This window comes from Thalia democratica, chromosome 3 (assembly GCF_965202585.1).
Source record: "Thalia democratica chromosome 3, ktThaDemo2.hap1.1, whole genome shotgun sequence".
Taxonomy (NCBI): domain Eukaryota; kingdom Metazoa; phylum Chordata; class Thaliacea; order Salpida; family Salpidae; genus Thalia; species Thalia democratica.
In genome coordinates this window covers 56,474,625-56,491,274 of record NC_139167.1, presented here as the reverse complement: position 1 = coordinate 56,491,274, position 16,650 = coordinate 56,474,625, and the positions used below count along the sequence as shown (strand labels likewise).

At 27.7% G+C, this 16,650-nt stretch overlaps 1 protein-coding gene across 1 annotated transcript; it reads left to right on the top strand.

Annotated features, from left to right (window-relative positions):
- The first annotated feature begins 7,792 nt into the window (after positions 1–7,792).
- LOC145831414 (WD repeat domain phosphoinositide-interacting protein 2-like) lies at positions 7,793–16,629 on the top strand. The gene is made up of 6 exons (XM_082938669.1): positions 7,793–7,813; positions 11,357–11,516; positions 12,290–12,435; positions 13,093–13,421; positions 14,256–14,488; positions 15,041–16,629. Exons 2-6 carry the CDS (start codon positions 11,379–11,381, stop codon positions 15,353–15,355), a joined length of 1,161 nt encoding a protein of 386 aa, XP_082794795.1. The 5' UTR covers positions 7,793–7,813; positions 11,357–11,378; the 3' UTR covers positions 15,356–16,629.
- Positions 16,630–16,650: the final 21 nt, after the last annotated feature.

Genomic DNA, 16,650 nt, shown 5'->3' with positions numbered 1-16,650 from the left:
GCTAGTTTTATGGGGTAGGTGTCAAATTTGCACGAGCGGACAAATTTTCACGAGGGGACAAAATTGCACAAAGACTTTTTTGAAAGAAGGGTGTTTTTTGCACGAAGACACTTTTGCACAAGCAGAAAATTTTGCAAGGAAACAGTTTTGCACGGAATAAATTTTTTATTTAATATTCTTTTCTTTTTATATTATTTTTAGTTTTTAATATTTTTTTTTACTATCACTGTTACCCCTAGCCCTTACACTCGGTCGGTACTTTCTTTTTTTTTAATTGGTATGTATTAAATTATTTTTCCATTTTTTTTAAGAACAATTTTTACTATTACTGTTACCCCTAATTCTTACCCTCGGTAAGTAATTTTTCTTTTTTTATTAATTTATCTGTTAGTGATTTTTTTCTTTTTTTCTTACTCTTGTGCAAAAATGACCCCCCATGCAATTTTGGTAACTCGTGAAATTTTTTCCCCTCGTGCAGAATTGCTTTGTGCAAAAGTATTTTCGTGCAAAATTGACCCTTCGTGCAAGTTAGTCCCCTCGTGCAATTTTGTCTTCGTACAAATTTGACCCTTTCCTGGTTTAGTGATATCTTTTCTCATTAAAACACAACTTAAAAGATAGTCAGAGATTGTTTGCCATTACATACAAAAAATAATTAAACAGAGTGTATCAAAACCCTAATACTCAAAATCTCGAAACAATAAAAACAATATACAGACTTTGTTCAAAAAATTATTTTTTTTTAAGCTCATCTCAAATCTCCACATCTAACTTCGATCTAGAGTAGGGTTTCACAAACTAGGCCAAGTGACCCCCTTGGAGGCTAACACAGAAATTTAGGGGGCCATGTGGTCATAGTTTGAAACTAACACTAAATTACAAAAAATTATTGGGCGTTTTTAATGGGAAACTTGTACTATATTTTTTCGAAAAACTTCGGGAAATTTAGGGAGCCACAAGCCGTAAAAGGGGGAGCTACACGGACATAATTTGAAACTTACACTAGATATTCTGGATTTGAAGATAAAGAGCAAAATAAAAAAGGTTTACAGCAGTTTTAATAGTAGTTTTCAAAAAACTACTGTTGGAGGGGGCTATAGTTTTTTAAATTTATTTAAAGGGGGTCTTTTGAAAAAGTTAGGGTGACCCTGCTCTACATTAACAAGATAGATTATACTTTTACATAGCAATAGATAAGTTGAACTTAAGCCTTAAAAAATTTTATTTTTTTCATGTTTTTGTATAAATGTAATAAACTAACTTTAAGTTAAAACATTACTATTAGGATTCTATTTAACAGTATTTTTTTTATTTCTTACTATAATTGTAACGAGGTTTTTTTTATCAGTTTTGTGTTATCTAAGCTTTGTAGTATAAAAGTAAGTTGGATAAAAGATCCTAGTTGTATTTTATAAAAGTTGCATTAGTTGAAAATAAATCTTATTAAGTCATTGAAATATTTTCAACTAAGACTAATAAAAATTGACTTATACAAAGGTTTCTAATGTTTAAAGCAAATCTTTAAATGGTAGTAAGTGACAAAAAACAAAGTTATTTAATTCGAAAGTGCATTTCCATTAACAGTAGATTTAGAGAAAAATTTATCATTAAATTTAAGACTTAATTATCAAAAAACAGCTCTTACATTTATTATGTGCCCTAATTAAAAGTCCCAATAAGTCACAAAGAGTTTTCAAAAGATATAAGTCCAAAAGTCACAAGAGTATAAACTAAATTTAAGTCCAAGTAATCTAACAATTATCCGTGACATTACGGAGTCTACAACTATTACATCACAGTTTTCTGCAACATTACGGAGTCTACAACTATAATATCACAGTTGTTTTAAAATTTAAGAAATCAACCTTTGAAGCAACTCTAAAAAACACTAAATAATTTCTTGAGTTGTTTTGCGTTTACATAAATTACTTCTAAAGTTGTTAGATCTTAGGCAATTTTAAGGTACCTTAGGAAAGCTCAAACTTTAACTAACATTTTGCAATAGTTTTCATTTTCGTGCGAAAAAAAATAACAAAAGTATGTTTTCTAGAACTCTTCTTTTTATAAAGTTTTAATTTACGCGTAACAGATTTTCTGACAGGATCCAACATAAAGCAAATTATAACAATTCATGTATTGCTGTGTAAAAACCTAATTAGTATTTAACAAATTTTGAACTTTTAATTTAACATAAAAACTCAAGTTTATTAAATTTTTTTATTTCAAACCTATTTAGAAAACAAAACTTTTATTCATTTAGTCGAGAACATACGATAACTAAATGTATCATCAAAACCTAAAGCTTACAATTTTTCAAAACTATGCATAGGCCTACTACTTAGCATACTGCTTGTTGTACTATTAGGCCAGTATGTTTTTAAAATGATTAAGGAATTTCTTTAAACTTCTGTAGATTGAAGTAGAAAAGTTTTTATACAAGACTGCATTTCTAACTGTTTTTTTAATTATGTATAAAAACAACTCAGCTTTAATAAAATAAAAATCTGAAATTTATAAGAATAAACAACAAGAAAAAATGGAAGTTTTTTTTTTAAACTAAAGATATTTTAAACGTCGGAAATAATGTAGACAATAAAAAGGTCAAATATTTGTTTTTGTAATTAACCGAAAGAATAAAAGAGATACTTGATCTCACTTGTCCGCAACATTATGAAGTCTAAAACTATCTTTTAAAAGTTGTCTGCAACTTAACGGTATCTACATTTAACACGTAACAGTTGTCTTCTACATTAAGAATCTACAACTATCACATCACAGTAGATCGCAACAATACAACTGTCACATCACAGTAGATCGCAACGATACAACTATCACATCACAGTAGATGTTAATGATACAACTATCGCATCACAGTAGATGTTAATGATACAACTATCACATCACAGTAGATATTAATGATGAAACTATCACATCACAATAGATTTTAATGATACAACTATCACATCACAGTAGATCGTAACAATACAACTATCACATCACAGTAGATTGCAACAATACAACTATCACATCACATTAGATTTTAATGATACAACTATCACATCACAGTAGATCGCAACAATACAACTATCACATCACAGTAGATCGCAACAATACAACTATCACATCACAGTAGATCGCAATTATACAACTATCATCACATCACAGTAGATAGATCGCAACAATACAAATACGTAGTTAAAATTTTTTTAAAATGCTACTAAGAAGGATGGCTTTTAAACGGTTACTTCAAATTGACGAAGGTATTTAGGAAAAACAACTGTTCAAACATAAGTCAACTCTAAAAAGTACTGAGTCTTTTAAAGAGTTGCACCAAAGTTTGATTGCTTAAATAATTAAACAACAGCGATGTGATAATTGTAAACTTCATAGTATTGAGGACAACAGTTATAAATATTTGTAGATTAATAGTTGGTCTATGCGTAAATTTGAAACATTTTCAAGTTTTTGGTTATTTTTTTTTAGAAAAACTCAATTTTTTGAATAATTTTGAAATTTAAATTAATTAACTTTAACTAAATTAAAGTTTTTTATTTTATTAAAAAGCCATGGTTTGTCAATCACTAATTTAAGTGTTCGATTTTGCTTTTGCACAAAATTCAATTTACTTTTAACTTTATTTTGGAGAATGTAAGAGTATTTGTTAAGTTTTAAAACAATGCTATGTCTATTATAGAATTTATTTAAAATTTAATTTTATTTATAAAACAGCTGTAATGTGCTAGTTGTAGTGTTGCAATCTACTGTGATGTGATAGTTGTATTGTTTCGGTCTACTGTGATGTGATAGTTGTATTGTTTGCTATCTACTGTGATGTGATAGTTGTGTCATTGCGATCTACTGTAATGTTTTAGTTGTAGTGCTGCGGTCTATTGTGATGTGATATTTGTATGATTGGGATTTACTGTGATGTAGTAGTTGTATTGCTGAGATCATAATTTGAAACTTTTGCAACTTACACTAGACTAGATATTCTGAAATTCATGGTTGAAAGCAAATTAAAAAACGGTTGTAGGCTTATTTAATGGCAGTTTCGAAGAACTTATACATATATTATAGAAAAAATAAGAAATATAGGGGCTTATAATTTGCAAATAGAGGTGCCACAAGGCCATAATTTGAAACTTACACTAGGCGTTCTGGAGTTGATGATAAAGAGTAAAAAAAGTTCCTAGACGTATTTAATGGTATTTTTCTGTGAAATTTTGTCGGAGAAGGCCATAGCAATCCCTGATCTAGAAGAAAGCATTGACATACAGATTTGACGATATCGACAATTTTGTAGTTTTTGTTAGTATGTAGAAAAAGAAGAAATGAAAAAAAAGACATTTACCTCAAAACCCCTTAAAATGAAAAAAATAGTATTCAAATAATAAATATATAGCTTATTTGACACTGTAAAGAGATCAAAGCTTAATAAATTGGCTAAATGACTTGTTTTATGAATGTGTTAAGAAATACTTTTCGCTCACTGACCACAACCCTCTTTTTAAGTTCAATTGTTAAGAGCTGCAAAATAAAGTACAAGTCTTTTAGTACTTAATGCTTGTACTTTTTAGATAGTGAATATACAAAAAAAAAATTAATAATAAAACTAACTACAGTATGAATTTATACTCAAAATACTTAACATCAAAAATGAATGGTAGAATTTTTTTGTTTAAAATCGTTAGTTCATGTCTACTTAATTTTTTTTAAGTTATGATTTTACTTTAAGTTTTTAAAAAATAAGATCTAGATCTAGAATCTAGATGCTTTCAAAAATACTATTAAGTTTTTACCATTGGTAATTTATTTTGATACCAATAGATGAGCTGTTAAAAGACAAACTACGTAAAAACACAAACAAAAAACATGAAACTGTATACTATTATAAAACAATTATAAGATGTTAATAAAAATAAAATTTAGATAAAATATTCTAAATTTACATTGTCACGATCATTTGTGTTAATTTTTCAGCTAAAAGATTTTTTTAAGCATTAATGTCAAAAATTTCGTAAATATTACCTGCAAAAAAGAAATATAAGTTCATTAATTGAAAGTATACTAACTGTCATAGTGTAATAAAAACTTAGTTGTAATTAATAAAACCTTAATATGATCAAACTCATTGAAACCTGATATACGTTTAAAATTTCCTTACTATAAAAATTATAATAAAATGGGCATTTTTTTTATTTGCACTCTTTAGTAAAGTAAAGGAAAAATTTCCCAAACTACTTTCATAATCGCCCACTTAGAAGGAATTTTTAATTTAATTACCGATTTATTAGATAACTCCCTTTGACTAGTTAATAAATCGTTAACGTTATTGCATCTTTACTACTTATTGAACCATGAAAGCCAATATCACCCAAAATGGGTGATATAACCAACTTAAGAAACCCTTTTACAAACCCTATATCAAGGTTACTGAAAAAATTTTTATGATTTTTTCCTCGGCACCACATAAACTTTAAGATAATTACTCCCTTCACAAAATCTCACTTCTTTACTGTTCGACCTATTTATTCTTTCTATCCTTTACTAATTGTTGCCTTTTGTCGCTATAACCCTTCTAAGAACGATATTGCCTACTTTGGTAACACTATGGTCTATATGTATAAATTTTTACTTCTAAGACAAAAAAAAGTTAACTAAAGTTTTTTTAATTTATTTAAATGCAATTGTAGTTTTCTTTTAAAATTAAAAAAAATAGGTCACGCAACACCTAAATTTCAAACTCATCTATTTCATTTTTTATCTTCAAAATATAGGAAAAACTCTTTCTTATTTTAACTAACTTTTTCAATTTATAAGTAAAAAGTTAAATTAATTCTTAGTGTTTTACTTAAGTACCTAAAAGGTTATTACCCTTCATTAGAACATGCTACTACATACACTAAGCTTATCATTTACACTATTGTTAATCAATTGCTCAATCTGCAACTGTTTAGAGTTAAACATACTTCACATGCTGATAAAATTTTAAGATAAGGTATTTATAAATTACATCTGTTAAAATTAGAATTTACTCACTTTGTGAATATTAGTATTTAATATTGTTAGAAAACATAACAGATTGATTGAGTTAAGTTTAAATGTCTTGAACAATAGACTTCTAATTTGAAGACAGTTGAAGTGCAGTTCTGAATAGTAATCTTATTTTGAACAGTATTGATAGAATTATGTGCTTAAGTTTTATTTCAGAAATATGATTATTATTTCAAGTTTGATATTATCTTTAAATTTTTTTAAAGCTATGTACAGGTAAACATATTTAATAAAAATCTTAAAGGCAGTAATTATTACAAATATGCAATTATTAATAAACTTTAAAAAAAATATATAATCTTAGTTTAAAATGGAAATTACCTAGCATGATGTCTCACAATATCGAGCTGAAAGTATATAGTTAGCTTTATACTCATATGCAAAAAAAAATGTATAACACACTTTATGTTTTGTAACATTTATTTAGTTTACAATTTAATTGATAAGTATATATTCATAATTATACAAAAAATTCAAGATTTTAGTTCAAGATTATAGTTATTTAGTCAATGTTCAAGTAAGAACAAGCTTAATACGTAAGACTTGAGTTGATATAATTGCTTTTTATTGTAAAACAAAAGCAATTAAATATTAAAGTTTTGTTAGTTTATGGTAATAAAATTTAATTCTATATAGTTAAATAGCATTTTTAAAACAAAGTATCATTTTAGATTAAACATATTAGGCTAAAATTATGGTTTAAAAAGACATTGAATATAATGTGATTATAAGGCTAACTATATACAGGGTTGCCACTTTACCTGGAAAGACCTTGAATCTAGGCAAAAAAAAAACCTGGAAAAACCTGGAATTTTGAACAATTTTTTATCTAAAAAACTAATTAAAGAAGCTTAAAGATATCTTTTCAATGTCATTATACTAATCAACACATTTTTTGACCTTAAACTTAATTTTTAACTAAAAATAGACCCAAAAATGTGTATTTTTATAAAAACTGGAAGAAATTTTTAAAACCTGGAGAAAGTTTTCCAAAAACATTTGGATGTAAAAGTTTTGACCACATTTAAAGTATTTTCTAAAGTATGGTGTTTTTTATATACTTGTTAGTGTTTGCATATTGTTCTTTGGTATAAAATATTTTTATTTATGTCATGCCTAGTTTTATGTTGAATAACCCTATGTTTTATCTAATATTAGCATTTATTATAAGTAAAGTATAAATTTAATTATGATTATTTTTGTAGGTGTGTTATATATTGTTACCATTCAAGTAACATTATAAATTTATTATTTGAGCAACCTTCATCCAAAGGTTATATGGCAACCCTGAGTTTATTGTAAAGTTCCAATTTATTTATTTTTAACTCATTTTTGATTTGAAATCCATGTAGATAATTCTCATTTTAGTTATTTCTTAAAATATCATTTTCTTAAATGTTTTCTTAACTACAGAATAAGTTGTCAACTGCAGTCATTTAATATTTTTGCAGTCATCTAAAAGTATGGTTCAATAATTATGTTAAACAAGTAAAAATAGCTTTTTTATTTCTAAAGTATTTTTTTATTTTTTGAGTTAATTTTTTTACTTGATAAATCATGTACATATTTATATTTCAATCATCAAGTTAAAAAATGTGGGTACATATATGATGAGTTCACATTTATTTTGCTGTTTTCGTTAAAGTTCTTTGTATTTTACAGAAGATAAGTAGTTTTTTTAATGATGTTAATAGCAATAAAAAAAAACTATTGTAAACTACCAGTGTGAAGTGAGGCAAGTAGAAATACAAAACAAGTTGTAAGTTATATAAATTTTGACTCTTCATACTTTAAAAGTTTGTTTTAGTTTTTGCACTTGGTTCTTGTTATCATTTTTGTTTAACTTTATATTAATTATTGCTAGTTGTAAAATGTTATTTAATGAGATAACTTGATAATTAATAAATACTAATAAATTAAAACTAACAGCAAGTTTTAACTAGATTGTATGGCTACTTATGTTATATATGAACATAAAAAAGGCTTTGGAACAATTGTATAATAAAAAATTTATATAAATTGATTTTAAATGTTAGTACAGGCTGCAATAGAATAAAACAAACATAAAATAGTAATTCAGTATCATTTAATTAGTTTAAATATATCAAAATTAAAGTGTTTTAACTTGAAATAAACTTACTACTAATAATAGTCGAAAAACAATGCACCTTCAAAAAGCTGGAAAAGATCTGAAAAACCTGGAAGAAAATTAGAAAACCTAAAAGAAGTTTAGAAAACCTGGAAAAATTAGAAAAACAATTGTGGCCACTCTGTTGTATGACAGTTTAAAGTATGAACTGCAAGTATTTTTATTTAAATACAAATTTATAGCTAGCTTGTATAAAGTTTCCAATAAAAATGCCTAAAGTTTTTTTTTTCTTTGCCAACCTTATTAAAACTTTAAAAGTAAAAGTTTGATATTAACTTTTGTTTCCCCAACATCTCAAAAGCTACTTTGAATTTAATTGTAAAAATGTATCTGATTGCTCAGGTATAAATAAACAAAACAAGGCTAACTAGTAAATTAGACAGGCTTCTATGGTCTCATTCTTAGCTTATTACTTATTTAAATTATATTTAGAGTTGCAACACACTCAGGCTAACTCAGAAGTAACTGCTTAAAAGTTGTTTAGTAACTCAGACCAGTTTTATTTTAAACTTGAATTAGGATGAGTTGTTTTAGTTATCAATGCTTTCTTGATTTCTACTTAACTTGTGTTTGACCATTTAATTTTTGTTTAGTTTCGGTTTCGATCTCAATTTCCAGTAAAAACTTTCCACCATACAGCTTTACTTTAACGTAACAAAGTTTTATTAAATACTGAAGTAAAGATTTTCAATGACATCATTACAGCTTAAATTTTATAAGTATAAACTTAGATTTAATGTCAATATACTAGGACTTTGGTAACATACATAACGCAAGGTTTCTCAAACTTGTTTTCATAACTGCCCACTTGACAAAACTAAAAAAGTAATCGCTTTTTTTATTACGTATTACCTATTTCAAAGACTTTTATTTAGCATATTTATGCAGTCGTGCTCTTAGTTGTTTTTAAATAAAGTGTAACTAAATAAAGCCTGTGTTTAATATGAAGTGTGCTGTAGGTATTTTTTTTTTAATATAAATTCAAGCTAGTTTTTGCCTCCTTGAATGGCAACCCTGTAAATTACATTTAAATAAAAATTATTTTTATGTTAAATTTATTAAAACTAATATGTTAAGTAAAATTGTTTAGTCTTTTTAATATTTAATAAAATTATTAACTCTACCATGCTTACAAACTGAATAAGCATGAGTAAAAGTATCTTTTTATCAACAATTTTTTTTCAACAAAATAAACTAATTATAATGTTTCTTAAAGTTGTAAACTTAGTCTGAAGATACATTTTTTGATAAGAAAATGTTTTGTTGTATGATAACACATATAGTACTTTTAATATTTGTTTATTTATCATCATTAATGTTTACCAGTCAATATATCTCTTGACTACTGACCATTTCAACAAAAATGTTGTTGAAGAAAATAACTGAAGGATTGAAATGTGAATTGCTGTAACAAGAATGTAACAGGATATCAAAATGAATTTGATAAATGTTTTGATTTAATGGAAAGTTTTGAGAAAAGTCTTGTTTTTCTAAATGCTTAAGAGAAAGCTTGCGTGTTATACTAACGCAATTTTGCATTTGAATACTGCAGCCATATATAAATACTCATCAGTTGGAGAGGGGATTAATTCTAGACCGCCTTGCTGCTGCTAAAATGTTGTTTAAATATAAATTTGTATGTTTTATTGTTTAATGTTAAGTTCTTTTTCAAACAACGTTATTTCTTATAAGCTGTTTTTTGATTTTAATTCCAAGTAGTTAAATGTAATATTGTTTTGTACATGGTTTTTTTTATTTATTTAGTGTTTGCAATGGTTCTTTAATATAAAATATTAAAACTCATTTAAGTATTTATTATCATTACTATTTGAACAATTAGGTTAATGATATTATTTATTGTGGTTAATAATGTTGGTGCAAAACTACACTATAACCTTACAAGAACATTTTTTTTTCTTTTATAACAATCTTTGGAAGTTAGTAGTGTTTGGTATTAATAATAAAAAAAACTAAGCTCAGTATTTAATATTGTACCTTGGCTTATACTAGGTCTTTATGTCTTACAAATATTTCCTATCTACAACATATTTTGTAGTCATAAAAACAAACAAAGTAAAAGTTTTGAATAATAAAACATACAAGTATACTTTTAGAATATTTAAGTGTTAGCATTAGTGATTGATAACAATTTATTCAATGGAAATAAGTATCAACAATCATTAGTTTATTTTACAGACAACTGCCTGAAAAAGTGTTTCTCTAAACTGTATTGACTAAGCCATGTTTTTTACAAGCTGGTCTTATTTTAAAGAGTATTTTCTAAGCTTCAAGATGCTTTTTATTGTTTTAAAAAATTTGAATTATTTTTTGAGATATGACCAGTCAAAGTCAGGCCGCATAATAGGCTCCCTATAGGAAGGGAAAACTAAAACAGCAAAAAAAAACTATTTTATTCAAAATCTATCTCCTCCTACATTTTTCAAGCAATCTTCTTCAAAATTTCACAGTCTAATCTTTATACAATAAAAAAAAAAGTTTTTTTTTTAATATTAAAAAAAAAACTTTTTTTTTAATTTTTGTGATCAAATTTTTATTTTTTTAATAATTAAAGTAATGTTTTTTCTTTTAATATAAGGAACATTTCCTGAAAATTTGAAGAAGATTGCTTGAAAAATTAGGGAGGAGATAGATTTTTAGTTAATTCTAAAAATTCTGAGAAAATTGACGATAAAAAGTTTGCCGACCAGACGTTTGTATCAGAAACTTTTTACAAAAATAAAATATCTCAAAAGTTAAATGATATTTTTGAGTTCTATAAAAACTGGCTTGTAGTTTGTACTTAAAGCTTTCATATAAAAGCCAATGTTAATTTTTGTAAAAAATGTGTTAACCCCCCTATGGCCAAATTATTTATATTAGTCCAAATTTAGTTTCATATAAACATTCTTGTTCAAAGAAACTGTTATTACACCTATTTATAACTTAATCATAAAGCAAATTTATTCATTATATATTGCTCAAAAGTTAAATGTAACAAACTTTTAAAAAATCTCAAAATTTTTGATCATTTATAAGTTATTTTTTCACCTAGAAACTACAATAAATTGAATCTTTAAATTTAATAGAGTTTGTTGAAATACAAAGTTTTCAATAATCATAAAATTTATTTTATAGCTGTTTTTTTTTTGACAGAACTAAATAAACTTTAAAAATTATGAACTTTATGAAATGTGATGGCTATGAGTCCAACGTCTTCTATGCAAGTTTTTCCCACAACTGTTTAGCATTGTCGGTTGGAAAGAAAACTTGTTACAGCCTGTATGATATTGAATCAGTGCAGAAAATAAAACAGGTCAGTTATTTAAAAAAAAAAGTATCTCGTTAAAGTAATTAAAAGATTTTTAAATCCTTAGTATTATTAAGTTTGGTTCAGGATATTTTGTTCAAATAGAGACATTTAGTTTCTATATGGCTCTTACTAGACACTTAAAAGTAGTTGTTTTATAAACAAATGTTCTGTTTAACAAGTTTTTGTTCAACAGGTATTGAATAGTTGTATATTATTTTGGTAGTTGTAGTAATGGTATTTATATATTCAAATAAATATAATTTAACCGTTCTACTTTTTAGTTCCGGTGTAAATACAAAATAACTAAATCTAAACTAAAGTTCTGTACAGTTCAAAATAAATTTTAATCAAAATCTGTCTTACAACATAGTTATACATAAGTTTCAACCTAGTATTTGCAAGTGTTTTTTTATTTTATGCAATGAATGCATTAAATCTTAACTTTAGCTGGTGTATATTACAAAATATCAAAAATAATCTAATTGAAATAATAAGTACTTAGATCTTTATAAAAATATATTTAAATTAGTATTGATAAATTTTTACAACTAGTTTTCATTAGAACTTTTATTTTTGGTTAAAACTTTTAATTTTAATGTGATGAGAGTTATAAATTTTGTATATTAGTAAACATTCAAAATGTTTGATACTATCAAATGAAACTTAAATTATAAACAACCAATCGCACTGAAATATATATAACATGTGCAATAAATTTTAATTTTTAACTTTTTTAGCATGTGATTACTTCAATCTAAAATAAAATAATTTTGTAGATATGTAGATCAAATTTCGAGAAGGCGTGCATATGTGAGAGATATTACACGAGCAGTCTGGTGTTTTTATCAAGCATGGCTGCGTCGAGGACACTGCACATTGTTAACTTCATGAAAAGTGGAAATAAAGAATTGAAACAGCAACAGTTGGTTTTTGAAACAGTTGTGAAATAATATGGTTTTAATTGATTTTTATTATCATTAGGACAGTACTTGATTTTAACCTTTGTTATATCTGACAAAGCTAATGGACTGCTTTTTATCTTTTTATTAACTGTTGGTTTTATAAATTTTAATAGGTTATATGATGTCTTAAATATACTAATTTGAATTTGTATTGAAAAGTGTTTAAAAAAGATGTAATTGCTTAAAAGTTTTTAAATACAAAAAGAGTTTTGTTGACTTTATTTTATAAACACCTAAAACTTTTTAACGATTTTTTAGACTCATTGTTAAGTCTATGATCTAGTTGTGAAAGTATAAGTGTTGTTAAATGGTTATCAATAGATTTTTATCAATACTAGTACAGGACTTATTCTTTAGCCATTGTTCTATTCAAAGTAGACTAAGATTGTTTTTTATATTTTTAGTAAGCATTAAATTTATAGGTGTTTATAAATTATTTATTGTGATAAATCTATTTATTCAATTTTGTAGATAGTGTTTAAAAAACTGTAAGTGCTTAAAAGCAAAACTTAAAACTAAGTTTTGTTGATTTGTTTCTGCTTTTTTATAAAAACCTAATACCTTCAAAACAAGTTTAGTGCAAACTACTAAAGTATTAAACAAAACTTTCCACCCAGGTATTCCGACACGGTCCTCGCAGTCAAAATAAACCGCTCAGTCTTCGTCGTCGTCATGGAGACCAACATATACGTCCACAACTCGGAGGACATGTCCGTCAAGCACCACATCGACAACGTCCCGCCCAACCCCCACGGGGTGGCGGCCCTCAGCCCGGTTGAGAGCAAGCCGTGGCTGGCGTACCCGGTGAGCGGGGACAGGGGGGAGGTGCAGTTGTTCGATTTCGATTTGCTGAGAAACGGGTCGGTCGTACAGGCGCACCAGAACACCATCGCGGCCGTCAACTTCAACTCCGATTGCTCCATGATCGCCTCCGCTTCCAAGTTTGGTGAGTTTTCTGGGTCTTTTTATTTTTTTTAGTTAGTTTGGTGCAGAGAATAGAAAATTTTCTGGTTCAGCTATTTTTTTATGCCAAACTATGCAACTCTAGTGCAAGTTACAGTCTATGAGTGTTTAATTAGTATTTGTATGTGTAAATTTTTAAAACTTGTATAAGAGCGTTTTGTTAATTTATTAGTGCTATGTTTTAAATTAACACTTTATAAGTTTAACTACGGGTACCCCTTATTTTAAAAGTTTTGTAATAAGCGGTTTTGAAAAAATGTTGAATACAGAAACAAGAAAAATTAAATCTAACAAAAAAAAGTTTTGTTTGTATGATGTTTTATATTTCATAAAATTTTGTCTAATACTCTTTGCTAATATATTTCACAAATTCTGAACTTTTAAAATTAATTTAGATTGAAATATAAAGTGTTAAATAAAACTTTCTATAATTGCTTGATCACTTCTCATGTTTTTTTTGACAACTACCTTTATGCATCGTGTTTGTTTTAACACTTATTTATGTTTGGATATTTCATGTTTTCAAAGAGAGTAACATTCATTTATGTTAACGTAAAGTGTACATAAAAGTTTTGCTCAATTTCTTATATAAAAAAAGAGTTTAGATTATACATCTTAAATATTTTTTAACATTCATACCTAAATTGCAATAGCAATTAAAAAATTGTGTGAAAAAAATCAATAACAATATTTTGTATATATATGCCAGTAATTTACTACAAGCTAAGTACTTATAAAAAAAATAAAAAAGGATTATCCAAATGTAGATAAGCAAAATAAAATGAACTATAAAAAAAAATATTTTAATCAATTTCAGGTACCATAATAAGGGTGTTCAAGGTGGACAACGACCAGAACCCCATTTTGTACGAGTTCAGGCGGGGAAGGCAGTTCGCCAACATTTACTCCATGGCCTTCAGTCCCTCCAGCGACCACATCGTCGTCAGTAGCAACAGGAAAACGGTCCACGTGTTCAAGTTGGACGAGAGCAGTAAGTTCAACTACCAGGACAGGACCAGAACCACCGAAGCCGCCTCTGAAAGTTCTCAGGTTCACTTTAATTTTACTATTTTTAAATTTTAATTTTATTGTTACTGAATTGACACCTAGATGAGTCTGTTGCCAACAGTTTTCTTTAATATTTAGCTTTTTGTTAATTCGTTATGTTTTTCTACTGCCAACCAAGTTGCAAAAGCTGTGTGGATATTGATGTCTTTCATTTACAAATATTTGATAGTAAAACTATTACATATTATCATTACGAAGAGTTTCGGCTATTTAACATTATACTTTCTTTTGTTTACTTGCTTCACTTGTGCTTAAAAATTAAACAATGATTTAAGTTTTAACCAGCATATACTTTGTAAATAAAATATATTGCTTAGTATATTTTAAGCGACCTGTTTTTAAATTTCAAGGATAAAGAAGCCAGATTAACATTGCGCGACGACAGTTTTAATTTTGGCTCGCAGCGGTCATCAGTCTTGAAGAAAACCTCGTTGCAGTTTTCACAGGACCAAACTAAACTTTTCAATTTTCACAGGACCAAACTAAACTTTTCAATTTTCACAGGACCAAACTAACTTTTTTCAATTTTCACAGGACCAGTCGTGGATGGGCAGCCTGGTGGGCTCGCTCGTCAACTCCACCATGTCGTACCTGCCCACCGTGGTGCAGGACATGTGCCTGCAGTCGCGCTCCTTCGCCACCTGCCGGCTGCCCCGCGACAACACCAAGTCGGTGTGCGGGTTCGCCACCGTCAGGGGGCAGCAGTGCGTGGTGGTGGCGTGCTCGGACGGGTACCTGTACGTGTACGAGTTCGACGGGGCGAAGGGGGGAGTGCTGCCGTTATTGAAGCAGCACGACTTGGACCAGCAGCAGATGATAAGCAAGGATGAGGACGGTTCCGTTTCGTGAACTTTTTGTTGGTTTTTTTTTGAATATTTGTGTAAATGGAACTACCGGATAATTAATTGTTCTTTTTTTTTTAGTTCTGCAAAAAATTTTTCGATTTCATCTTTCGATAAACTTTTTAATATTTTTCATTAAAAATAATTATTTTGTGCAGACAGTATTTGTACTTGTAAGTTTTATTTAGCTTGTCTCAACAAAAAAACTTTATTGCTAATGCAAATGAAAGCTTGGTAGTTTTTTTATTTCATATTTCGCTGGTGTATTGTTATTCTCGCAGTCCTTTTTGCACTTTACATGAATAATTTTGACTTCCAATTATGTTTTCAGTCAAATGTTAATCTTTTTTTTTTAACTGCTACAAATTAATCCAAATGAGGTCTTTTTTTAGTTAGTGCTTTGGTTTTTTTTTTGTTTTTTTGATTAGTTTTTCGGAAATCTTTCTATGTAAAAATGCTGTATGTACGCAAATTTAAAAATCTAAAAAAACTAGAAAAAATAAATTATTCTGCAACTGCTGTTGTGACATTTTACAGGTTCGTTCAAAGAAGTCTTTCTATTTTAAGATTGTTTTCACAATCGGTTCATTCATAATAACCTTTTAATTGCCATGTAACATGCGAAATGATAAACTGTTGCGTGTTTGAAGAAACACTAATTTAAATTAATTTATCACGTTTACATCACATGCCACTTGACCGCATGTTTTTCAGAACAAAAGTGTTTGTGCTTTAAAACTTATATTTGGAGATTTATGTGTTATTACACAAATCTCCCGTATGTATCACTCGTATTTCGATTGCTTTTTGAAAAACCTTACCTTGTTTATTTTTAAGTTTACAGTGTTTTTTTTTTAAGGTAAGGTCATTACCAGGGCGAAATTAATTTCAGTGTTTTTATCTTCAACACACCTTTTTAGAAAACAAAAACGAAATACTTGCGGTGACGTCACGTGACGTCGTGTTTATTGTCGAATTGTTTCCTACCAACGTCTCACTCGGGTGCTGAACTTCTATTTACCTCTCGACACTGCGAATTTCGCTCTTTACTCGCTATCAGTGTGCTTTTTCTGTGTTTTTGTTTTATGTTCCTTGAAACGTTTGTTTTTCAGTTCGTTTTTTTTTTTTGTTGTTTGTACGTTTTGTTGTGTGCATTTTGTGTTTTCAGCGTCGTTTTCACGTTTTTCAAGTCAATCTAGTATCCATTTTTGCGATTGACTTTAATTTTATTTTTCTTACCTCTGCTTTTTTTCGATGTCTTTTTGTTCGTTTTATTAAATAAAACTTTGTTAAAACGGTGTT